This window comes from Vombatus ursinus, unplaced genomic scaffold (genome assembly GCF_900497805.2).
Source record: "Vombatus ursinus unplaced genomic scaffold, bare-nosed wombat genome assembly UNPS02010822.1, whole genome shotgun sequence".
Lineage (NCBI taxonomy): Eukaryota > Metazoa > Chordata > Mammalia > Diprotodontia > Vombatidae > Vombatus > Vombatus ursinus.
In genome coordinates, this window is record NW_020950600.1 from 1,134,791 (window position 1) to 1,159,332 (window position 24,542).

Consider the following 24,542-nt stretch of genomic DNA (forward strand, 5'->3'; position numbering starts at 1 on the left):
TGTGATCACAGAGATGGGAGGGGAAGGGGGTCTAGGAGTAATTGTGTCCAGCTCTCCCAAGTGGATGAACAGCCGCCAGAAGTGAGGGTGCAGGATCATATTTATTGGAAACATCTGTGTGTGTCTGGGGTCGTGACAAAGCTCTCAGTTTGGGCTCAGCCGGACCCAAGCTTCACTCCTGGATGTACAGATTGCTAGGAGCATTGGGGTCATTGGCAGGGCGCGTCTCCAACACCACAGGCCTAGGAAAAGCGGGGATACACATACGTTAAGAATGTCCTCCCAGGATTGCCCTCCCACAACTTCCCTGCTGTCAGCATCCTCCCTTCTCACCTTGGAGACCCCAGCAGGCGAAAGGTAAGAGAAGGGTCTCTTAGCTCCTGAAGAAGCTGTGTAAGGAGGAAATAGGTCAACGCAGCTCACACACATTTCAAATGCTGCACAAGGTCCTTTAGACATCCTCTAGTCCAAACACCCCCTCCCATTTCACAGATGGGGAAACTGAGGCCTAGAGAGGGGAAGGCAGTTGCCCAAGGACAGAGTATGGCAGGAGCAAAGTCAGAACTAGAACCCAGGTCTTGTGACTCTTTCTGGGGAGGAAGATGTTGGACTGGAAATGGGTGGGAGTACTGACAGCTGAGCAAGGTGGTCAGGGGGGTTGAGGGTACCAGGGCTCTGGAATCTCACCTGGTCAGAGCCCACAGCCCACACCTGCACACCATGTTTCCAGAAGACCTGGATCCGGCCACCAACCAGGGCTGGAAGGGGAAGGGGGGGAAGGGTTTTGGTTAGCGCCGACCAATGGAGCACTCACTCCCATAAAGCTCCAAGCCTCATCTCCGTAAGCCTCCTCACCCCTACATACCTACAGCCTCCACTGACTCACTGAGGGGGAGCTCTGGGGCCCTCAGCCCCCGTACTGGGGTCCCCTCCCTAGTCACCAGCTTCAGGTTCCCTTCAGGGATAAGAAAGAAAAAGGTCATGAGGTTGGGGTTGGGAAGAACAGGGGTCCTTAGGGGTAGGAATGGAGGGGAGGACATTGGGGGTGCTTATAAGGGGCCCTGGAAGTGAGAATGGGGTTCTGGCCATTCTCAGGAGGTTGGCCCTGGAAGGCTCAGGGAATAGAAAGGAGCCTGAGGGAGAATGTCAGGGACAATCACAGGACAGTTGGGAGATCCCGGACGGTTGTAAGGGGGTCGAGGGAATGCAGGATCAGTTGGGGGGATGTCCTGGGGGATTATATGAGGGTCAGTTCTCAAGGGGCTGGAGAAGTTTTAGAACATTATCCAAGGGGTCAGCAGCAAGCCGGATGTTGCGAGGAGGAGGCTGGAAAGCTAGGGGAGGTCTTGAGTATACTGGGGAATCCTCGGGGCCCTGGGTTTCTTAGGGGTTTGGCCTTGAGAGGTGTCTCTAGGTCCAGGAAGAAAGAAGTCTGAAGTTTAAAGAGGGAAAACACCCCTGTTCTCAGTGGGTTGTAGGGAAGGAGGAGGAAGGGGCCGGGAACCCCCAGAGGGCCCCACTAACCATTTAGCAGCACCAGGATCAAGTCATCTGCCAGCTGGGTCACCTGCACCGGACCTTCACTCTGTACTGGAAATGGAGATGAAAGAGGGACCTGAGGCACCAGCCAGGCCCCGACCCTCCACTGAGGCCCCGCCCCTCCATCAAACCCCTACCTCTTCCATAAGACCCCACCCTTCCTTCAACGCCCCCATCCCAGCGCCTTCTCTGAGGCCCCGCCCCGCCCCCATCGTAAATCCCCACCCCTTCTCTGGGGTCCCGCCCCCCTCCCAGAGACCGCATCGTCCGGTCCCCCCCTTACTGCCTCCTGTGGTCCCAAACCAGCTGGAGAGAGGGCCAAGTCGGACATTATGGAAGCACACGGAGCCAGCAGGCCCTGGGCTCACGCCCACGCACACCTCCGGGAGCTCGGGCCCAGGCGCCGCCAGCAACGAAAACACTCGCAGCGGGGACGGCAGCGGGAAGGGTACCTGCTGCAGAGAGGGAGAGAGGGAGAGGGGCGTGCCTTCCAGCCATCGACCAATGGCAACTCGCGCCTGAGACGGGGCGGGACTACCGGGAGGCCGGGAGGGCCGAACCTCCCTGGGGAGGAGGGGACAAGACCGCCATTCACTGGCCAATGGGGGCGCGGACTTTCGATGGGGCGTGGTTTAGGCAGCAGTGGGCGGAGCTCACAGCAAGCTGGTTTTACCCACGGGGCCCCAGGGCTAGGGCACAGAGCAGGAGTAGGGGTGCGTCCTGGGGTTCCCACCCTCGGCTCAGAACCGCCCCTCGCGGGCCCAGATACCCTAATGAGCATGAACTTCTCCATGGGCGGATACCACTGGAGCAAGATGGCGGCAGCCTCCATCGCGGCGCACAGATACGGGCCCCCGGAACTGGGGCTCTCAGCTGCAGAGTGGGGTGCCAGGTCATGCCCAGACCCTGGGCCCCCCGCGACACATCCTCCACTAACCCAAGAGAGGCCTCCTCCAACTGGGACCCCTCTAACAGAGATGCCCAGTCACCCCAACGCAGACGTCCTGCATCTCCTCCCACTGCCCACTATCATTTCCTGCTCAGTTCCCTCTGAGAGCCTTCCCCCAGGGATACCTCAAGACCCCCAGATCATCTCATGCAAATGCGATCTTCAGTCCCTTCCTCAGTGGGCACCCTGACTCACCTTGTGCCATCCTACGGCTGGAAATCCCTAAGACACTCCACCCCAGCCCAAGTGGAAGCCCCAAAGAATTCCAAGCCTGAGTCCCTGAGCCCCACTCACTGAGGTTTGAGAGTTACCACCATCACTGATACTGGAACTCTGTTACTAGCATCCTCTCTCTACTAGCATCCTCAGAACCCTTCCTAAGTTTTGGGGTTCACTCACCCACACAGCAGGCACGGCAACCCCGAGTGTCCTGGATTTTGGTGGATACCACATTCTTCCTGAGGAAGTAGGGGAGGGAGCGTGAAATTAGGAAGGGTCTTCTGGAAGGAGGGGGGATTTCAGAGTGATGTTGGGGTGATGTTGAAACCTGGGCAGCAGACGGTGGGGAGTGATATGGGAAATGGGTCCCCCTGTTCTTGTCTCCTTGCGATCCAGCAGTCCCAAGAGGCTATGTGAATACAACTGGGGGGTCTTTCCTGGGAGAAAAGATGAGAATCAGGATCTCAAGGATGCCTCCTCCATCAGACCCCCTCCAGGGAGTTCCCCTCATTCTTCCACTTCTCTCTGGCTCTCTCAGGCCCCCATCTCTCTCATATCTCCCAGTCTGCTGCCCATCTCCTCCTTTCAACTAGCATCCCCATCACATTCCCTCTACCCTCCTGTCCCCCATCCCTAACATACCTGACAGGGACATTAGGACATTGTTGATACAGTAAACCCAGGTTGTCCGGCTGGGGAAAAGCTGAGGAGAGAGGGAGGGAAAGAGGAAAGGGGTCTTCAATTTGTCCTTATCCCATCCATTGTCCTCCTAACCAGGACCCTACCATACTCACCATCTCCAACATGGCCTCCTGGTCATTTCGGTTCAAGACGAAGATCCCCTCCTCAGCCCCCAAGAGCAAGTGCTGATCTGATCAAGCCGAAAAAAAAGAGGCACAGGCTGCCTGAGCCACATCCTTGGGGCTCTTTTTGGCCAGGCCTCAACTCTCTCATAGCCCTTCCCTCCCCACCTTCCCCCAGCCAGCCCTTACCAGGTGCATCCTTGCCCCAGCTCTGGCCCTTACTCTCTCTGTGTGGTCTTATGCAAGCTCCTCCTACTCTAGGCCTCCCTTTTCCCATCTGTAAAGTAAAAAGTGTGCACTAACAGGTCTCTAAGGGCCCTACCTGGTGCTGACATCTATGATTCTGACATTGTAAGAATCCAGGATTCTCTTCCCATGCCCACTGCCAAACCCTCTGCCCACCTCCAGCCCCACCCTGGTGCCCTCACCCTTGGTCGTGGGGTGTGTCCAGGCAGCAGTACTGCTGGTGTGGAGGGGACAGCCATTGAATACTTTCACCAGGAGGGCACAGTCCTAGGCACGATGAGGAGCAGACCCAGTCATGAGGACCCTGGGAGACCCTGGGAAGAACAGAGAAACCCCCTCCTCCCACTACCCCTAAATGTGTGGCACTATCAAGGACACAGATTTCCTATACCCGGTCATTCCAGCCAAGGTCCTCCTCTGATTGAGTCCCTCCCCCTCCCCCAAGCCATAGGTTTCAGGGGTCCTCACCTTTTTCCTTTTCTCTTTCTTGGGAGGCAAAATGGGAGGCTGGTTGGACCCTGAGGGGGATGGATTCCAGAGGGAGGGGTCTGAAAAGATAATCATCCCTGGTATTTACATAGCACTTTCAGGGCAGTAAAAAGTTTTACATATATTATTTCATAATAGTAATAATAGCTAAGACTTAAAATAGCATTTTAAAGGTCAGCAAAGTGCTTTACATATGTCATCTCATTTTGCTCAATCAACAAACATTTATTAAGCGCATACTCCTGAGTCAGACACTGGGGATAGAAAAAGAAAAAAAGAAACAGTTCCTACCCTAAGACTTTCTATCGGGGGAAAGGAAGCGTTCCCACACAAGCAAAATAAAGGATAATTTGGCAGGAGAGAGACAAGCTTCTGGAGGGATGAATAAAGAAAGGCCTCATGTAGAAAGTAGTGCCTGAACTGACCTTTAAATGCAACTGGACAGTCTAAATGAGGAAGTGTGAGTGTGTGTGGTGTGTGTGTGTGTGTGTGTGTATGTGCACATGAGCGTGCTGAGAAGAGGGGAGGGGGAGGGGGGAGACAATTCAAAGGCATGAACACAGGCCATGATGGAATATAGGCCAGCTGGGCTAGTCTACAAAGAGCATGAAGGTATAATATGCTTGGAAAAGCAGGATGAAGCCAGGCGGCAAAGGGCTTTAAAAATCAAACAAAGGCATCTGCATTTGATTCTAGAAGTAACAAGTGCCCACAGGAGGAATCCAGCTGTTAGCTACATTTTGCAGATGAAAAAACAGATGAAGATGAGGCTCAGATAGGTTAAGTGATTTGTTCATGGTCGCATGGCCAGCAAGTGTCCCAGCTGAGGGTCAAACCCAGGGATCTCCTGCCTTCTAATACAACATCCATTGTTTCATCAGCACCAGATATCCAGGTTCCCAGCTGGGAAGCTCCTTCCCTCAATTGAATATCCCACCTCACCCCAGTTACCTGATCGAGCAGAGAGGTGGGGACTTCGGGGGGCCACAGGAGGCCCAGGGCGGGGTATGCGGGGAGGAGGTCCACTGGAGCATCGAACCAAGACCCCGGGGCTCAGCCTCCCATCATCACTAGAACCTTCATCTGATGGGTTCCGGATTTTGGACTGCAAGGAGAGGCAGGAGGGCATACCAGTAAGACATGCCTAGAATTCTTCTCCTTTTCAGTGTCCCAGAGGGAAACTGAGTCAACTGCCCAACCCTGGAAGGACCCAGTATGCATTAGGAAACCCCATCATCCTGAGTCCCAGTCCCTTGAGGATCCCCTCATTCCAGTCACCAGTCCCTGAGGGGATTTTGGTAAATTGACCCCGAAGCCCTGGGGACCCTGGAATCCCAGCCCCCATGTGTCCCCATGATCTCACCTTGGGGGGGAGCGGGGGAGGAACGTCCACTGTAGGAGCTGGGCTGAAATAGGAATTTATCATGAGAGTGATCTGGCATCAGTTTGTCTTTGGGGACTCAGGGAATTGGGGACTGAGAAATCGGGGGTGCTGGAGACTGGGATAACAGGGAGGGTGCCTAGTAGGGGTAGGGTTGGCTCACATGTCCACATCATCATAATCGTTGTCTGAGTCATCAGACTGTTCCCTGAAAAGAAAAGAGCAAAAGCTGAACCTCCCAGAAATCCTCCTTCCCTCCAGCTGTTTCTCTGTTCCTATCTGTCTCCTCAGTCCCAGGCTCTCTTTGCCTTCTGTCAGTCCCTCACAGTCTCTGTCTTATCCTACCCCTCTCTGTCTTCTCAATCCATCTCCTCCAATGTCTTGTCATCCCCCAGTCCCTTCTCTGTCCCTTTTCATTTCTTCAAGTCTCTTTGTCATCTCCCCCCAACATTCCATCTCTCCTGGCTCCTCCCAGTCTCCCTCCAAGTCTGCCATTACTGCTGAGTTTCCCTCACCTGGTGCTCCTGGGGATGCTGTCCCAGCTCCTAAGGTCAGGGGCCTGGCCAGAAATCTGGGAGAGGAAGAATGATGGGTTCCCCCTGTTAGACTGTAAGCTCTTTGGGGACAGGGAACAACTGTTTCCCTTTAGCTTCGTGTCCCCAGCACTTAGTATAATTGCCTGGGCACATAATAAGCACTGCACTGCTTTTTGAATGACTGATTAATTGGGGGAAAGGGAGATTAGTGGGTAAAGAGGATGGAGATCTTCCCAGGAGAAGGGTGAGAAAGAAAGAAAAGAAATATTACAGAAAGGGTTCTGGGAAAGGTAGAAGTCTAGGGGTAGAGAAGGGAGTCATTGAAGGAGAAAGTGTCCTCACATTGTCAGTTTGAGATCCAAGCTTCTTTGAACACAGTGGTCTGAACTTCATGTGCTGGCCTGGTGAAGGGGTGGAGGTTATGAGGAAGTGAGTAGACCCAGGGCTCTCAGGAAGTTGGGATGAAATGGGTGATGGGGTTGGGCATAGGATTCTGGCTGCCCATTTGTGGGATCTTAGGTTTCTGGCTGGGGGCGGAGTTTATGGCAGGACAGGGTTAAGGGTGTCAGAGCTGTGGTTTCTAGGTTTCAGATGGAAGGGACAAGAATTTGGGGGATAAATAAAAATAATTTGGGGGATTAGAACTGGGAGTCTGAATTTGAGCATCTCAAAGTTTAACTGGTCTGGGTTAGGGAGGTTGGGCTTCAGGGGTTCTCTATACTCACAACCAGAGTCCAGGCTGGAGATACCTAATGAGCCAGCTCGGTGAGTGGAATGGATCCTCCGAGGAACGGCAGGAGGCTGCTGTGGAAAGGAGGACAAGGTGGGGGGACAGGAGCCAATCAAGGGGCCCCAGGGTGGCCACTGAGGTGGAGGTCATGGCCATGGGACCACAGAGGCAGGCAGTCCTCACCTTCATGGATGTTTGTCCTTTATGGATCTATCCAGGAAAGAAGACAACTAAAGGAGGGGAAGATGAAGATCTGGAACAGGGGACAGATAGGACACAAATGCTCTCACCGTGAAAGAACAATGAATTGGAAATAAGGTCATAAAAAGAGAGAGCGAGGTGGGAGGGCTTGGGCTTGGACCTGGAAGGGCCCTTAGAGAGTATCTAAACCACTCTTTCTTACAAAAAGGAAACTAGGGGCAGCTAGGTGGCACAGTGGATAGAGTGCCGGCCCTGAAGTCAGGAGGACCTGAGTTCAAATCCAGCCTCAAACCAAACACTTGACACGTACTAGCTGTGTGACCTTGGGCAAGTCACTTAACCTCGATTGCCTCACAAAAAAAAAGGGGAAACTGAATCCCTGAGAGGACTTGCTCAAGGTCAAACAGCTAAGGAATGGCAAAGCTGAGGCGTGAACCCACTGTTCCTGATTCGCCAATACAGTATTCACTATGCCCCACTGGACCTGAGTTCAAGTGCTCTATTTCACATTTGTTATCTATATGAACATGGGCAAGTCACCTCCCCTTTTCTGATCTTTCCACTTGAAAAATGGGGATAATCTGTCACGACTGTGGAGAGAGTTAACCAGCCATGACTTTGAGAAAATTAAAGACAAAATAAATGAATCTGATGATATAAAAATAAGAAACTTTTGCCAAATGAAAAGCAGTGAATACAAAATAAGGAAAGAGATGACTTAGACAAATTTTTTCATTGTTGTTAAACATTTCTGACAAAAATCTGATATAAATGTGTCAGTTTCTTCTAGATCTTGGATAAGAGTAAATGCCATTCTCCCACAGATAAGTGATCAAAAAATATGAAAAGGAAGTTCCTGAAATAAGAAACACAAATTATCAACAATCATGTGAAAAAATATTCACAGTCTCTAATACTTTAAAAAGTACAAATTGAAACAATTCTTTGATTCCACCTGACCTCCATACAATTGGCAAAGATAATAAAAGATGATATGACTTGATAATGGTGGGGATATAGTTAAAGAGGTATTACTGTGTGTTACTAGTATAGCCCTAAATCAATTCAAACTTTTTTGGAAAGCAATATGGAATAATACAGTGAGTTATAAAAATATGAATAGCTTTTGACTCTGGTCAGCAAAGAGCTTATGGGAGAGGTGGAGCTAAGATGGCAGAGCAAAGATAGGGACTTGCCTGAGCTCTCTCAAATTCCCCTCCAAACAGTGTTAAAATAATGCCTCAAAATGAATTCTAGAGCAAAAGAACCCACAAAATGATAGGATGGAACAATTTCCCAGCACAAGACAACTTAGAAGGTCAGCGGGAAAGGTCTGTTTCACTGGGGTGAGGGTGGAGTACAGTTCACACCAGCCTAGGCTGCACCCCAGCAAGCCAGCGGCAGGCCTTATGGGCAACTGAATCAGAGCTCTCAGTCCACAGAAAGTAAGAGAGTCAGACAACTGGTCAGAAGGAGATCACAGGGGATCCTCTGCTAGCATTGGGAACAAGGCGCCGTTGTACTCCAGGTCACAGTCCCAGCAGCACCAGCAGGAGTGAGGACCCGGTCACAGTTTCAGGATGGAAAAGAGTGCTTATGATTGCTCACCAACCGGAGCACAAGCCAGGAAAGCAGTGACCACCCATCTCCTTAGTTCATACCTTCTTGGAAGAATTGAAAACTTAGGGGCAGCTAGGCAGCACAGTGGATAGAGCACCAGCCCTGGAGTCAGAAGGACCTGAGTTCAAATCTGGTCTCAGACACATAACACTCGCTAGCTGTGTGACTCAGGGCAAGTCACTTAACCCCAACTGCCTCACCAAAAAACAAACAAACAACAAGAATTGAAAACTCGGGGGGGGGGGGGGCAGCTAGGTGGCGACACTTACTAGCTGTGTGACCCTGGGCAAGTCACTTAACCCCAATTGCCTAAAAAAAAAAAAAAAAGAAAAGAAAAGAAGAATTGAAAACTTATAGACGCCCAGAACTAGCTCAGAAAACATCAGCACGAAAAACCTGAAGCTTGAAATAGTGTCCCTTCCACTCCTGGAGCAGAGCCCAACTTAAACATCAAGTTAAAAGTCAAGAAATAGGCTGAAAAAATGAGTAAACAACAACCAAAAAAGTACCTGACCATAGAAAGTTACTGGGGTGACAGGGAAGATCAAGACACAAAATCAGAAGAAAACAACAGAGACTTCCGGAGTCAAGATGTTGGAGTAAGAAATAAGTAGCTCTTACCCTCCCTTACCAACCTCTGAAAGCCCAGAAAATATTGCCCCAGAAAAACCCTAGAGCAGGGCAGCTAGGTGGCGCAGTGGATAGAGTACCAGCCCTGGATTCAGAAAGACCTGAGTTCAAATCCGGCCTCAGACACATAACACTTACTAGCTGTGTGACCCTGGCCAAGTCACTTAACCCCCATTGCCCAACCAAAAACAACAAACAAACAAAAAAACAAACAAACAAACAGAAAAACCCTAGAACAGTTGAACCAGTAGAAAGATGGGGTGCAGCAGTCCAGTAACCCAGGTAGCTTGAGGGATTAACTGGAAAGACCCCTCTTACCCTGGGGAAAGGGGAGCAGTACAGAATGGGAGGCATCCCAGCAAGCTAGCAGAAAGCCCCACCTCAGCATACCAGCAGGAGATCCTGAAGCCCAGGTGATGGAGCAGGCAAACACCAACACCTGGACCCCTGAGTGCCTCATTGAGGACAGGGGAACCGATGGAAACCAGCTCAGAAAACCACCAGGTGCCTCGGCATTCTACAGCAACTAGCACTCCCAGTGCCTCAGTAAAACCAAGGGAAGCAGTGCTCCAAGGGGCCCCAGGTAGATAAACACCCTACAACATCCATCTGAAAGGAGCTGAAGAAAGCAAAAGGAAGTTAAGGCCCAGGTGAGCAGGAAATCTCCAGGAACCACACAACCCAATCCTACCCCTAGAGTTCCAGTGTTGCTGATTTCAGCCCAACACCAGGTAAGCTGCCAGAATCCTACAGCCTCCAACTGTCAGCATTGGAGGCCCCAGCACACAAAGCCAGTGACCAGGTCCTAGGCTCCCAACGCAAGAAGCTTAGGTCAGTGCCCTTTGCTCCCAGCAGGAGAGCTCAATCTCTTTAAACGCCAGGAAATAAGCAAATCTTATTATATGAAGAGTGAAGATCAAGGCAGAAATTCTGAAGAGGACAACATTGTCAACCAACCCACATCTGGAACCTCAAAAGGGAACATGAACTAGTCTGAAGCCCAAAAAGGCTTCTTAGAAGAGCTCTAGAAGGATTTTAAAAGTCAAATGAGAGAGGTAGAAGAAAAAATGGGAAAAGAAATGAGAGGTATGCAAGAGAGAGTCAATAGCTTGGAAAGAAAAGGACAAAAATTAACTGTAGAAAACAAGTCCTTAAAAAATACAATTAGCCAAATAGGGAAGGAGGTACAAAATCTAATAGAAGAAAACAATTTGTTAAAAATTAGAATTGGGCAGATGGAAGCTAATGACTCTATGAGAGTCAGAAACAAAAGAATGAAAAAAAATAGATGAAAATGTAAAATATCTCATTGGTAAAACAACTGACCTGGAAAATCAATCCAGGAGAGACAATTTAAAAATTATTGGTCTACCTGAAAATCATGATGAAAAAAGGAGCCTGGACAGTATCTTTCAGGAAATCATAAAGGAAAACTGTCCTGAGGTCCTAGAACCAGAGGGTAAAATAGCCATAGAAAGAATCCGCCAATCACCTCCTGAAAGAGATCCCAAATTGAAAACACCAAGGAATACAGTAGCCAAATTCCAAAGTTACCAGGTCAAAGAGAAAATACTGCAAGCAGTCAGAAAGAAACAATTTAAATATCATGGAACCACAGTCAGGATTACACAGGACCTTGCAGCTTCTACATTAAAAGACTGTAGGGCATAGAACATGATATTCCATAATGCAAAGGAGCTTGGATTACAACCAAGGATCAACTACCCAGTGAAAATGAGCATGATCTTTCAGGGGAGAAGATGGATATCCAATGAAATAGGGGACTTCCAAACCTTCCTGATAAAAAGACTAGAGCTCAATAGAAAATTTGATCTTCAAATACAAGACTCAAGAAAGACATAAAAAGGTAAATGGGACAGAAAGAAACAACATATTATTAATAAGGGCAAACTGTTTACATCCCTACAAGGGAAGAAGACACTTGTAACCCTTGAGAACTGTATTGTTATTATACCATGTTAAAGGAATATACATAATGGGGGTGGGTATAAGTTGACTTTGATGTAATGACAAAAAAAAAAATCTAATCAAGTAGGTTAAATGGATCCAAATAAGTGGATTAATCTGATCTAAATAAGAAAATGTACTGAGAGAAAAGGAAAGGAAGAGGCAGACAAGGGTAAATTACATTACAGGAAAAGGCACAAAAACCTATTACAGAAGAGGGAAAGAAGGGAGGGAGATGAGCATTGTTTGAACCTTACTCTCATCAGATTTGGCTCAACAAGGGAATAACATAATCAGTTAGGTACTAATATTGATAGACTTAACCCTTCTCAGTAATACAAGGATCTAAGACATCTCCAAAGGCCTCATGATGGAAAATGCTATCTACATCCAAAAAAAAGAACTATGGGGTTTGAATGCAGATCAAAGCATACTATTTGCTAATTTATTTTCTCCTGTTGTGTTTTGTTTCCTCCTTCTAGTGGTTCCTCCCATTAGTTCTAATTCTTACTTACAACATCACGAATGTGAAAATATGTTTAATAGGAATGTATATGTATAGCCTATATCAGATTGTGTGCTGTCTTGGGGAGGGAGGTAGGGAGAGAGGGGGAGAAAAATTTAAAACTCAAAAGCTTATGGAAGTGATTGTTGATAAATCAAAATAAATTAATTTAAAGAAAGAAAAAAGAAGACAACAATATCAAAATGGTCAAAAGCCTCAAAGAAAAATGTGAATTGGTCTTACAGTCAAAAATAATTCCTGGAAGAGCTCAAAAAAGGATTTTAAAAATCAACTAAGAGAAGTAAAGTAAAAATTGGGAAAAGAAATGAGAGTGATGCAAGAAAATCATGGAGAAAAGAGTCAACAACTTGACAAAGGAGGCACCAAAAAATAATGAAGATAATAACACCTTGAAAAACAGAATAGGGCAAATGGCAAATGAGGCACAAAAATCCACTGAAGAGAAGAACTTCTTAAAAAGCAAAATTGGCCAAACAGAAAAAAGGTACAAAAATTTACTGAAGAGGAGAACCCTTTAAAAAGTAGAATTGGGCAAGTGGAAAAGTAGGTACAAAAACTCACTGAAGAAAATAATTCCTTAAAAATTAGAATTGGGCAAGTGAAAGCTAATTTTTCCATGAGACATCAAGAAATAATAAAACAAAAATCAAAAGAATTTTCTAAAAATAGAAGAAAATGTGAAATGTCTCATTGGAAAAAACAACTGACCTGGAAAATAGATCAAGGAGAGATAATTTAAGAATTATTTGACTATCTTAAAGCCATGATAAAAAAAAAGAGCCTAGATATCATATTTCAAGAAATTATCAAAGAGAACAACCCTGATACCCTACAACTGGAGGGTAAAATAGAAATCGAAATAATCGACCAATCACCTCCTGAAAGAGATCCTAAAATAAAAACTCCCAGAAATATTATAGCCAAATCCCAGAGCTCCCAAGTCAAAGAAAATATTGCAAGCAGCCAGAAACAACTCAAATACTGTGGAGCCACAGTCATAATGACATAAGATTTAGCAGCTTCTACATGAAAGGATCAGAAGGCTTAAAATATGATATTCCAGAGGGCAAAGGAGCTAAGATTACAACCAAGAACCACTTACCCAGCAAAACTGAGTATAATCCTTTGGGGGAGGGGGAATGGATATTCAATGAAATAGGGGACTTTCAAGCATTCCTGATGAAAATACCAGACCCGAATAGGAAATGTGACTTTCAAATGTAAGACTCAAGGTAAACAGGAAAGAGAAATCATAAGAGATTCAATAAGGTTAAACTTCCTACATGGAAGATGATACTTTTAACTCCTAAAAACTTTATCATCATTAGAGCATTTAAAAGGAGGGCAAGGGTATAAATTGACTGTGATGGGATGATATCCAAAAAATAAAATTAAGGGGTGAGAAAAAGGGATGCACTGGAAGAAGGGGTAAGGGAGAGTTGCAGTGGGGTAAGTTTTCTCACATAAAAGAGGCACGAAAGAACTTTTACAGTGGAGGGTAAGATCAGGAGAAGGGAGCAGTAAGCAAGCCTGGAACCTTATTCCCAATGAAATTGGCTCAAAGAAGAGGGAATGACATACATACTCAGCTGGGTTTAGAAATCTGTCTTTCCCCTACAAAGAAGTGGTGGGGGGATAAGAGAAGGGGGTAGGATTAATAGAAGAGAGGGCAGATTGTGGAAGGCAGTAGTCAGAAGCAAAACACTTTTGAGCAGGGAAAGGGTGAAAGGAGAGAGAGAGAGAGAAGGATAAATGAAGGGGAAAAGTAGGGATGAAGGAAAAATATATAGTTGATAATCATAACTGTGCATGTGAATGGGATGAACTCACCCATTAAACAGAAGCAGATAGCAGAGTGGATTACATGATTTGAACATAAAGGGTGATACCATAAGCAAACTGAGGAGCATGGAATAGTTTACCTGTCAGATCTATGGATAAAGGAAGAATTTATAACCAAACAAGAGATAGAGCACTATGGGATGTAAAATGGATAATTCTCATTACATTAAATTAAAAACGTCTTGCACAAATAACACCAAAGAAGCCAAGATTAGAAGGAAAGCAGAAAACTGCCAGGGGGGTGGTGGGGGTTGGTGAGAGTGACTTATAGCAAACTTCTCTGATAAAAGCCTCATTTCACAAATATATAGAAAACTGAGTCAAATATATAAGAATACAGGTCATTCTCCAATTGATAATGGTCAAAGGATATGAACAAGCAGTTTTCAGCTGAAGAAATGAAAGCTATCTACAGTCATATGAAAAAATGTTCTAAATCACTATTGATTAGAGAAATGCAAATAAAAACAACTTTGAGGTACTACCTTACACTTATCAGATTAGCCAATATGACAGAAAAGGAAGATGACAAATGTTGAATGGGATGTAGGAAGCCTGGAACACTAATGCACTGTTGTTGGTGTGTAAACTGATCCAACCATTCTGGACAGCAATTTGGAACTAAACCCAAAGAGCTATAAAAGTGTGCATACCCTTTGGCCCAGCAATACCACTAATAGGTCTTTATCCCAAAGAAATTAAAAAAAAAAAGGAAAAGGACCTATATGTACAAAAATATTTATAGCAGCTCTTCATGTGGTGGCCAAGAATTTGAAATTGAGGGGATGCCCATAAATTGTGGAATGTGAACATGTTGTGATATATGACTGTGATGAAATATTATTGTATTATAAGAAACGATAATCAGGATGCTTTTAGAAAACCCTAGAAAGATTTGCACGGACTGATGCAAATTGAAGTAAGCAGAACCAAGAGAACATTGTACATAGTAACAGCAACATCTTAATGATGATGAATTGTGAGAGTTACCTATTCTCACTAATACAATGATCTGAGATAATTCCAAAGGACTTAGGATGAAAAGCGCTATCCACCTCCAGAGAAAGAACTGATGGATCCTAAATGCACATTGAAGCATACTTCTTTTTAAACTTCATTTTTCTTGGGATTTTTTTTGGTCTGTCTTTTCTTTTACAATGTGACTAATATGGAAACATGTTTGCATGACTGCACACATATAACCTGTATTAAATTACTTGCCTTCTCAATGAGAGGGCAGGGAGGGAGAAAATTTGGAACTCAACATTTTAAAAAAGCACATATGTGAAAAATTGTTTTTACATGTAATTGGAAAAAAAGAAAATATTAAAAACAACAACAAAAAGAGCTGGGAGTGCGGGGAACCCAAATACACAAATACGCCTAGCAGCAGTCCATAAATATGCCCATTTCCAGCCCCAAATCTCCACCTATCTGTAGGGTGCTCTGCTGACACCTCACATACAACCAAAACTGAATTCATCATCTTCCCTGCCCCAGCCCTCAAACAGACCAGGACCTCCAAACGCCTTTCCTTCCTTCCTCTAAGTGCACCAACCTCTTCCTAGCCACCAAGGCTCATCTTTGGGTATCTTTGACCTTTCCCTCACTTTCTCCCTCACCCCCACCTCCAATTCCAGTAATCCCAGAATCTCAAAGCTGCAGGGGATTTCAGTGGCCCAAATGGATTCCGTCTTGAATCTGCCTCTCCAACAAGTGGGCATCCATCCACTCACTACATGGAAATGTCTGCTAAGGAGGCTGGGGTGGCTTCTTTATCTTGCAGAATTCAATTACCCTCCAGATTGGGAGAGAATCCAAGGCCAGAGGGAAAGGCTCACCATGGAAAGTTGGGGAAGCTCAGAAAAGCAGGAGTGGGGGGGAGGGAAGGGAGAGAGCCCTGGAGGTTGGCCTGGACCCAGAGACCTTTCTGAAGGATAGAGTGACAATCCCAAATGGACACTGTTGGATGGAATGGAAATCCTTAGGGAAGGAAGGAGGTATGAAGGGAACATTCCCACTGATGTGGAAAGATGATTAGCCAAGCTTGGACTGGAGGGAGAAGAAGTATGGAGCAGCCTGGAACTTTGGATGCTGAGGCTGGGTAGGTAGGGTGAGGTTAGATGAATGCCAAACCAATTCTATATATAAAGTTTTTATATATAGATACAGATATATACACACACATATATGTATGTATATATATATGTTTGTATGTGTATATATATATATACATATATATAAAACATTTATATATAAAGTTTTTTTTGAAAGCATGCTTCAATCTTCATTCAGAGTCCATCAGTTCTTTCTCTGGAGGTGGACAGCATTTTTCATCGTAAGTTTTTTGGAAATGTCTTAGATCATTCTATTGGTGAGAATAACTTTCACAGCTGATCATCATTATAATATTTTTGTTACTGTGTACAATATTCTCTTGGTTCTGCTTACTTTGATTTCATCAGTTCATATAAATCTTTCCAGGGTTTTCTGAAATGCCAAACTAATTCTATTCCCACTTAAGGCAATACTGTGGTCTCTATGGGAGAAGCAGACATTTGAAGTGGGTTGTTACAGTAGCATCTACCTAAATGAAGTAGTCAATACTTCCCACCCACCCTTGCCCATGCCTGGTGTCCTCACCTCAGGTTCTTCCTCCTCACTTTCACCCCCCAAAGGGGTCTTCCCTGGGTTTCTCAGTTTCTCCAACAATTCCAGAGTCAGGCTCCGAGACAATCCTGGCTGGGACACCAACTGGTGCTAGAGGTGGAGGAGAAGGGTCAATGTTGGAACATGAAAAGGGAATTGAGAATGCTGGGACTGAGTTTCTGCATGTAGAAGTCTGTGTGAGGAAAGGGGGAGGAAACAATCCCTCAGTCTTCCTCCACAAAGGTCAAGTGTCAGGGCATCATCTCTCACTGGGTATCAGAGAGGACTTAGGGAAGGGTAATTGAGGGGGAAGAGTTAGGGAGCCTGAAAGAAGCCCATGGTTCCTAGGTGGGGTATTGGGAGACCTGCAAGGCAAGAATTGTAGGCAGGGGGATTACCTAGGAAGGCCACTAGGGAGGATTCTGGCTATGGACTTCCCTGGGTCCTGAAAGGGATCAGTGATGTCATTCTGGTCTCCTCAATCTCATTTGCCCCACATATCTAATCCTTTGCCAAACCTTGCCATGTCCACCTTCATATCTCTCCAATATGTTCCCTTCTCTCTGCTCACACAACCACCACCCTAGTGCAAGTATCGCCTCACACCTGGACTATTGTAACAGCCTGCTAACCCATCTCTCTGCCCCAACTCTCTCCCCACTCCAACCTCCTCCATTCAGGTGACAAGGTGAGTTTTTCTAAAGTACAAGTCTATGTCATGCTCCCACTCAGCAAATTCCAGGCTCACCATTACTTCCAGAGGAAAACATCAAGTCCTCATAACCTGACCCCTGCCTACATTTCCAGTCTTCCCACACTTGACTCTGATTTTCTGAAGGTCCTTGGGAAGAAACAAGCAACTTAGGATTTCTTTTATTTCTTGTCTCCATCTTCCAAAGTAATTTTGCCTGAAGATTCTCTAAGTATAGCCATCATCTCCCTTTCACAGTCTCCCTTGCTGCTTAGTAAATATGTATCAGTATGTAAAAATCAAGACTTCTCTGGCTTATAATTTGACAAACAATGCCCTTGAATGCTGGCTGATTCTGGAAGCACTTTCTGAATAATTAATATAATAATATGGATATAAATAACTACTAAATATAACAACACATATAATTGCTATGATCTCTCTCCTTCTACAGGATTCTAGCACTGGGAGGGCCATCAAAGGCACGCCTCCTACAATATCTCCAACAGATGGTCATCCAGCCTAGCTTGAAGACCTCCAGTAATGATGAGCCATCCCACCTTTGGACAACTCTGTTATGTAGCCAAAATTCCATGTGTTGCCCTGTCCTTGGTCACCAACAATCTCTTCATTGCTAAATTCCAGTGACCTTTTTCAATCGTCATTTCTCCTGACCTCTGCAATATTTGGGCACTCATGGGTCCTCCCTTGACTTCCATGATAACGTTCTATCTTGGTTCTTATCATGCCTCTCTGACCACTCATCCTCAGTCTCCTCTTTTGGAGCATGAGCCCCTCCTACTCACAAAACAAAGATGTCACCCAAGGCTCTGTTCCAGGTCCTCTTCTCTGCTCCCTATACTATTCCTTTCAGTGGTCTCATCTCCTCACATGGGTTCAATCATCCCCTTTAAACAGATGGATGGTCACTTAAACCCACTGCCTCACCAAAAAAGAAAAAAAAAACAGATGGATGCCAGATCTAGACAGTTAGCCCTAATTTGACTCCTAAACTCCAGCCCTGCATATGTATTACATCTCTCCTGTAGGATAGCAGCTGCTGGTGGGCAGGGACAAACTGTTAATCTCAGCTATGCTAAACTAAATTGAATTGAAACCCACAATATCTATCCACTGCTTCTGGTTTTGCCTAGTTGTTCTGAGGCAGGGATTCAGGGGAGTGGGCTGTGGATACATATGAGCACACATCTCACATTGAGCATCTTGGCAGCACTGGGCCGTTTCTTAGGGTTCTTGGTGAGGGTGACTTTGATGAAGTTATGGAAAGCAGCTGACCTGTAGGGGCAAAGGACAGGGGCTGTGTCTGTCAAGGATGTCCTAGGGAGCAGAGAAACACACTAGTTCCCAGGTTCCCAGGTTCCAGCTTGACGTTCCCCCTACCCACCACAAACCACCAATGCCCTCCCCAGGCCCGGGGTCTCCCCCTCACCATCGTCCCTTCTCCTTCAGTCTAGGGGGCTGGTATCCACTTTTGGTCATGAGGAAAAGCACTCTAGGAAAGATGAAAGTATAAGAGGGGGTTCAGGACCCCACTACTGGATATCTCCTTCCTCCTTAACTTCCTCTCGTAAAGCCACTGGGAAGGGGGGCAGTCCAGGGGGTCAGAATAAAGAGGGGGTTCCTAGAGGGTTGGGAAAGGGGTATTCTGAGTTCAAATGGGGGTCCCTGGAGCTGAAGATGGGGGGCCTCAGGTGCCAAGCACGGCCTCTGAGAGACTTAGCATAAGGGCTCCCAGAAAAAGCATGAAGGCTCCCAAGGGCTGAGACCAACAGTGGGTGTGTCTCAAGGTCTGAGCACAGGAGGGCTCCCGGGTGCTGGGCCAGGGGTCAGGAGGTAGCTCATGGGCATGGGCCATACCTCAGAGGGTGCACATCAAACATCGGAGGCTGTAGCTCGGCCATTTCGATCGCTGTGATCCCCACAGACCAGATATCACAAAGCTCTGTATACCCTCCTTTGAACTCCACAGCGGCCACTTCAGGGGCCATCCTGGGGGGTAAAGACACAGAGATCATCTGAGACAGAGAGAAAACTCAGAGGTACGGAGATAGATTCAGAGACACCAGCAGCCTTTTAAAGATAAGACAACACAAAGTAGAGAGACAGAGACAAGCAGAATTAGGTGGGACAGACCTGGAACACAAGAGACCTGGGGAGACTCCCGGAGCCATCAGCCCTCACTATCCCCCTTCCCTGATCTCGCCCCAAATTCCTCACCAGTAAGGCGTCCCAATGAAGGAGAGACGTCGAGCCAGGGTGGCCCCTATTTGGGCTGCGATACCAAAGTCAGCTGGAGAGAAGGGAATAACATAGTAGCTGTGGGTCCTCTGCCTCTCCAGATCCCTCCTCGGTGCACCCCACTGGGCTCTCCCAGCCCCACTCACCAAGCTTAACCTCTCCATTGTCATTGATGAGAATATTTGCTCCCTGGATTGGGGGTGGGGGAGGAGAAAAAAAATCAGGCCTCAATCAAGCAATAAACATTTATTAAATGCCTGCTTTGTGCTAGGCACTATGCTAAGCACTAACTCAAGGAAGCCTCCCTTCCTCCCTCCTCACAAACTTCCTGAAGCCCCCTCCCTGACCCCCAAAGCACCTTGATGTCTCTGTGAATCTTGCCCTGGTTGTGTAGGTAGGCCAGACCCTAGGGAGAACAAGGGGAACAGGAAAGAGAAAAGGGCTGGGTTCACCCAGAATCCCTTCCCCTGCAGCTCCTTGTGGGAGTCAGGGAAGTTTTACTGAGGTTGGGGGTATTATGAGATTTGGGGTTAGAGGGAAAAGGAGTTGGATCAGGGGACCAGGAGGCTGCAACTTGGTGGAGTGGGAGCATTCTTTAAGCTTCTACCATGTGCTAGGAACCAAGGATACAAAGATAGAGTTAAACAATCCCTGTTTGATGCAGTTTACATTGTTCTTGAGGGAAAGAACAGATAGACAGGTGAGTAAACATCAAATGTATGGAATAAGGGATAGGGACAGGGGCCAAACCTGGTGTAGGGACCTCCCTGGAGAGGAAACTCCCTCTACCAATGCAGGTTGACACCTTCTCTGACACTCAGTCTTAAGAAAGTTTGCCTGGACTAATATGGAAGAGGTTTTGCATGACTTCACATGTATAACTGATAGCACATTGCTTGCCTTCTCAATGGGGAGGGGAGGGACCAGAGGGAGGGAAAGAATCTGGAACCCAGAATTTTTTTAAATGAATGTTAAAAATAAATTTAATTTTTTAAAATGAATGTTAAAAATAAATTTTTTTTAAAATTTCCTGGAGTACTGAGAGGTTAAGGCTCTTGCCAATAAATGCCAGAGGCAGAACTTCAACCCCCAGTACAACAAACTATATACAAAATAAAAACAAAGAGTGGGAGAGGGGAAGGGGAGAGAAGAGGGGGGAGAGGGGGGAGAGGGGATCAGGAAAGTGGCATCCTCACCTGGAGTACCTCTCTGCAGATGTAGCCAATCTGAAGCTCAGAGAGAGGGCCAGTCACTGCAACAGACCCCCCCCACCCCCACCCCAGGGATCAGGGGGCTGAGTCACTACTCAGAGGAGGGCAGAAGGAATGAGGAGAAAGGGATGGGTAAAGGGGGGAGCGGCGGGCAGAGTTAATCAGTCAATCAGTAAACACGTATTAATCGCCTACTACATGCCAGGTGTTGTGTGAAGCACTGGGGATACAAAAAAGAAGCAAAAGGCAGTCCCTGCCCTCAAAGAGTTTACAATCTGGAATGAATGGCACTGGAATAGCCCTGGAATGAAGGGGAGTGGGGGTGGGGAAGGCTTTCTGTAGAAGGTGGGATTTTAGTTAGGACTTAAAGGAAGCTGGGGAGGTCAGTGGTAGGCTGCTTCTCCACTTGGGGAGGGTACCCCCCCGCCTCCTTACTGTGGTATATGTCTTGGAGTGAGCCAGCGCCACAGAATTCCATGCAGATCCATAGCTTCTGAAGCCTGGGGTGGGGGAACAGGGAAGAGGGCAGGGATGGGGTGGGGGAGAGGAAGGAATAGAATCAGCCAGAGTAAGTTCAGGCTCAGGGAGGCTAGGAGTCTAGGGGCCTTATTCAGAGAAATGCCTTGGCCATCCATAGTATTGGGTCTCTTCAGCTTTAGGAGACACTACCAGGAAATGGATATAGGTAACATCAGGCCATTTGGGAGCCTGATTGGGGTGGGGGAGAAGGAGAATCAGGAAAGTTGGTCTGAGGGGTAATAGGGCCACTTTCAGGAGCCAAGGATCTGGTGTGAGGGGTTAGAGATTCTGTCTGGGGATCCAGAGGGATGGTGTAGAAGTTGAGAAACCAATCTGAGGATAAAGAACTAGTCTTGGGTTTGAAGAATTGGTCCGAAGGTCAGGAAATGGGGGGGGGCAGTGAATAATCAGTCTAGGGGTAAGAAAGTCAATCTAGGGGGCGGGCAGCCAGTCTGAGGGGTCAGGAAGCTGTCGGGTTGGCCCTGACCAGAGGTAGCTGCCATGGTAGGCCACAATGTTGGAGTGCCGACAGGTCCGCACAATGAGGATTTCCCGATGGAGGATGGTTAGGTCATCATCTGAAGGGAGAGAAAGGGTCAGTGTGTGTGTGTGGAGACCAGGCATCCCAGGGTTAAGGATTGAGAGGGGTGTCAAAGCTCAACCTTACCTGGTTCTATCTTCACCATTTTCAGAGCTGCGAGTTCCCCTGTCACCTTGTCTCGAGCCTGGGAAAGGAAGGGGGCAATGGGGAGAAGGGGGGAGCAGGAGATTATAAACTTGGAACAAATGAGCAAATGAGCACAATGGTGTACAAATGCCTCCTCTTCCTGGTAACTCACTCGGGCTTCCCCTAGAAGCCCCGACACCCAAGAGAAGGTCCTGGGATAAAAGAATGAAGTGAGACGAAGGAGAAGAGAGTTGACCTCAGTGACCATCTACCCCAAGCCCTTCTGGAAGCACGAATCCCCCCACTTCCCCATCCCCATCCTCAGTCACTGGTCATCCAGCCTCGGAAAGAGAAACAAGTTAGTGAAAGGGAACTCCCTACCCCAACCCACAGCTCATTTCCATTTTTTTTTTTTAATGCTAATAGTTAGGGTAGCTGTTCCTTAAATTGAAGGATAATCCATCTGTTTCTCTCTCACTTCCACCTTCAAACCTAGTTTTTTCTCCTGAGCTAAGCAGAGTAAAATCTAATTTCCTTCCACCCAGCAGCCATTGGTAATTTTAAAATAAGTCCATAAATAATAAGTAAGTTGGGAGGAAGCCTCTGGGGTGATGCTTCCTTCCCTCCACCTCCACCACGCAAAGGACGATTTCAGAGGCCTCCATCACCTTCCCCAGCCTCGTCCCTGTTGCTTCACCTCATTAGAAGCAAAGTTCAGAATTCTGCCCCAAATCCTCCGAGACAGGTGGATTGAAGGTTCTGGGGGGGGGGGGGGGGGGGGGGGGGGGGGGGGGGGGGGTAGAAGGATGGGGGATGGAGGCTGAGAGGAAGAAGATGAAGGACTTGGGGTGGGGTGGAGACTTTGATTAGGGGGATGAAGGCCATGGAGGGAAGGAGATGAAAGTTCCTGAGGATGGAGGCTAGGAGGAAGAGAAAAATGAAGGTCTTTGGAGGGAAAGGGGAGACTGTGGACAAGGGGAATGGAGTGGGGGGCGGGGGGGGGGTGAGGGGAGGAGAAAGTTCCTGGGGATGGAGGCTGGGAGGAAAAAAAGGATGAAGGACTTGGGGGAAAGGAGGTGGCCCCAGAGAAGGGGAATGGAGGCCTTGGGGAGGGGGTATGAGAGCCCTAGAGGAGAGGAGGCAAAGGACATGGGCCCAGAGGAGAGAAGGGACCCTCACCTTGAATACCTCCCCGTAGGTGCCGCCCCCCACCCTCTGCAGCAGCTCATAGTGGTCCAGAGGGTCCTTGGTGGCGATGTCCGGGTCTGCGCTGTCCATGCTGGGGATAGGGTGGGGGGAGGCCCGTGGGGAGGGGGAGGGCTGCCTCCTCCTGGAAGCCCTCTGTGAACCAGGGTGCTTGACTCAGAGCCTGTAGCAGCAGCAGCAGCAGCAGCAGCAGCAGCAGCAGTCGTGGGAGGAGGGCAGGCGGTATGTTCTCCCCTGCCCGCCAGCCGCGAGGGCCCCCACTCTCGCTTCCTGCCCAGGCCTCACTAGGGGGGCCCCTCCCTCTTCACTCTTCCCCCCCCCAGCCTAGCTCTCCAGCCGAGGGAGAGCCAGGCCCAAGCTGACTTTGTGGCCCCAGGGGACCACAGTGCAACTCTGGGGTAAAAGGAGGGGGTTCCTTTTTGCCTTTAGACCGGACTCTCTAATGTAAATGAGATGCAAACAAAGCCTTATTGGTTTATCGATCCGGTGGGGGACTTCCCCCTTTCTCCACGCAGGACAGCGAACGTGATGGATCCCCAGCAGGGAGACTAAAGACAGGTTGGGATGGAGGAATACAGGGTGGGGAAAGGCACAAAAATGATGGAGAAGAAAACACAGAGACCATGGTCAAGTCAAGTGAACCAGCCTAAATTGAGAGCCTTCTCTATGGAGATCTAAAGCATCTGGGCTGGAGAGTGGAAGAGCTGAGATGAAGGCGAGGCACAGCCAGTCTGGAGAGGACCTTGGAGAGCCCCCAGCTCAATTTCTCCCACCTGGTTTTAGCAGGCGGGGCTAGAGTGGGAGTGAGCCCGGGTGGCTCACTGCCCACCGCTCTTGGTTAGGTGCCACTGCTTAGCACAAGGCCTGGCACTTACTGGGTGTTTAAAAATGCTATTGACCCACTGACCCGTGTCTTGTCAAGTCACCGGGCAGAGATGGAGAGACGTGGAGTCTCGTGGGAGAGAGACGATCAATCAAGCATTTATTAGGCACCTACTATGTGCCAGGTGCTCCCCGGGGGCCTGGAAGGGAAACCAGAGTGGGGAGAAAGAGGAGGGAGTCGCCGCATTTGCACCCCGTTCTGATTATTCCGGGGTTTATTTAGCACGTTCACAGAGACCCGGGTGAAGGGGAATCGAGTCACTCATTTATTGACCGCCACCCTTCCCCCGCCTTCCGTCTCCCTGGGGAGAGAATGGTCTACACTAGGAGACAATCCACGGGAGGAGGGGCCTTCTTGAAGGAGGGGGCCAGGTGTACGAGGAGACACCAAGAGGGGGACAGGTAAGGGATCCTGCTGGATGCGGAGTCGTAAAAGTCCCACGTGTGCACAAAGTCCACGTGCACCCAGACCCTCCGGGAGTGTCCCGGGGTCTCCGGCGCTGCTGCCTCCTGACACGTGACGGAGCCGGCGAGGAGGGGCAACAATGCAGCAGCTTTGGTCCCGCCCACTCAGAGGGGTGGAAGAGTGAGCGACACTAGGGGGAGGGGGAGAGAGGCGAGAGCGACCCTGGTACGCCTGCGCACTGGCTCCCGAGGGATTTTTTTTTTCCCCCCCCCATTTCCTTCACCGTGGGTGCTCTCTAGCGCTCCCGCTCTCCCTCGGTGCCAGTGCGCACGCGCCAAAATGGAGAGGTCCCGGAAGAGGAAGCCACGTGCGA

At 48.0% G+C, this 24,542-nt stretch overlaps 1 protein-coding gene across 3 annotated transcripts; it reads right to left on the bottom strand.

Moving 5' to 3' along the window:
• Positions 1–82: 82 nt before the first annotated feature.
• Positions 83–24,377, bottom strand: MAP4K1 (mitogen-activated protein kinase kinase kinase kinase 1). 3 transcript variants are annotated; one of them, XM_027855253.1, is made up of 31 exons: positions 22,855–24,377; positions 21,676–21,733; positions 21,496–21,586; positions 20,925–20,989; positions 20,475–20,530; positions 19,637–19,684; positions 19,425–19,467; positions 19,258–19,330; positions 18,898–19,029; positions 18,470–18,532; positions 18,234–18,315; positions 16,323–16,439; positions 6,888–6,963; positions 6,505–6,563; positions 6,142–6,197; positions 5,790–5,834; positions 5,609–5,651; positions 5,197–5,350; positions 4,225–4,304; positions 3,939–4,023; positions 3,502–3,578; positions 3,350–3,410; positions 3,036–3,144; positions 2,888–2,946; positions 2,309–2,412; positions 1,823–1,994; positions 1,525–1,590; positions 866–955; positions 688–758; positions 334–389; positions 83–242 (listed from the first exon to the last, which is right to left on the bottom strand). In XM_027855253.1, exons 1-31 carry the CDS (start codon positions 22,951–22,953, stop codon positions 173–175), a joined length of 2,460 nt encoding a protein of 819 aa, XP_027711054.1. In that variant the 5' UTR covers positions 22,954–24,377; the 3' UTR covers positions 83–172. The 3 variants fall into 3 exon arrangements, with proteins under 3 accessions (XP_027711054.1, XP_027711053.1, XP_027711056.1); XM_027855252.1 differs by having other exon boundaries at positions 6,888–6,966; positions 22,855–24,375; XM_027855255.1 differs by lacking the exons at positions 20,475–20,530; positions 22,855–24,377 and having other exon boundaries at positions 6,888–6,966.
• Positions 24,378–24,542: the final 165 nt, after the last annotated feature.

Bases quoted from the DNA above. Each gene is read 5' to 3' on its own strand.
- MAP4K1 (XM_027855252.1), bottom strand. From the start codon at position 22,953: ATGGACAGCGCAGACCCGGACATCGCCACCAAGGACCCTCTGGACCAC. The intron at 20,531-20,924 runs GTAAGGAGGCGG...GGTCTGTTGCAG, and splicing joins ACTCCAAGACATATACCACA to TGACTGGCCCTCTCTCTGAG. The intron at 16,440-18,233 runs GTGAGATGTGTG...CTCCACCTCTAG, and splicing joins GTGCTGCCAAGATGCTCAAT to CACCAGTTGGTGTCCCAGCC.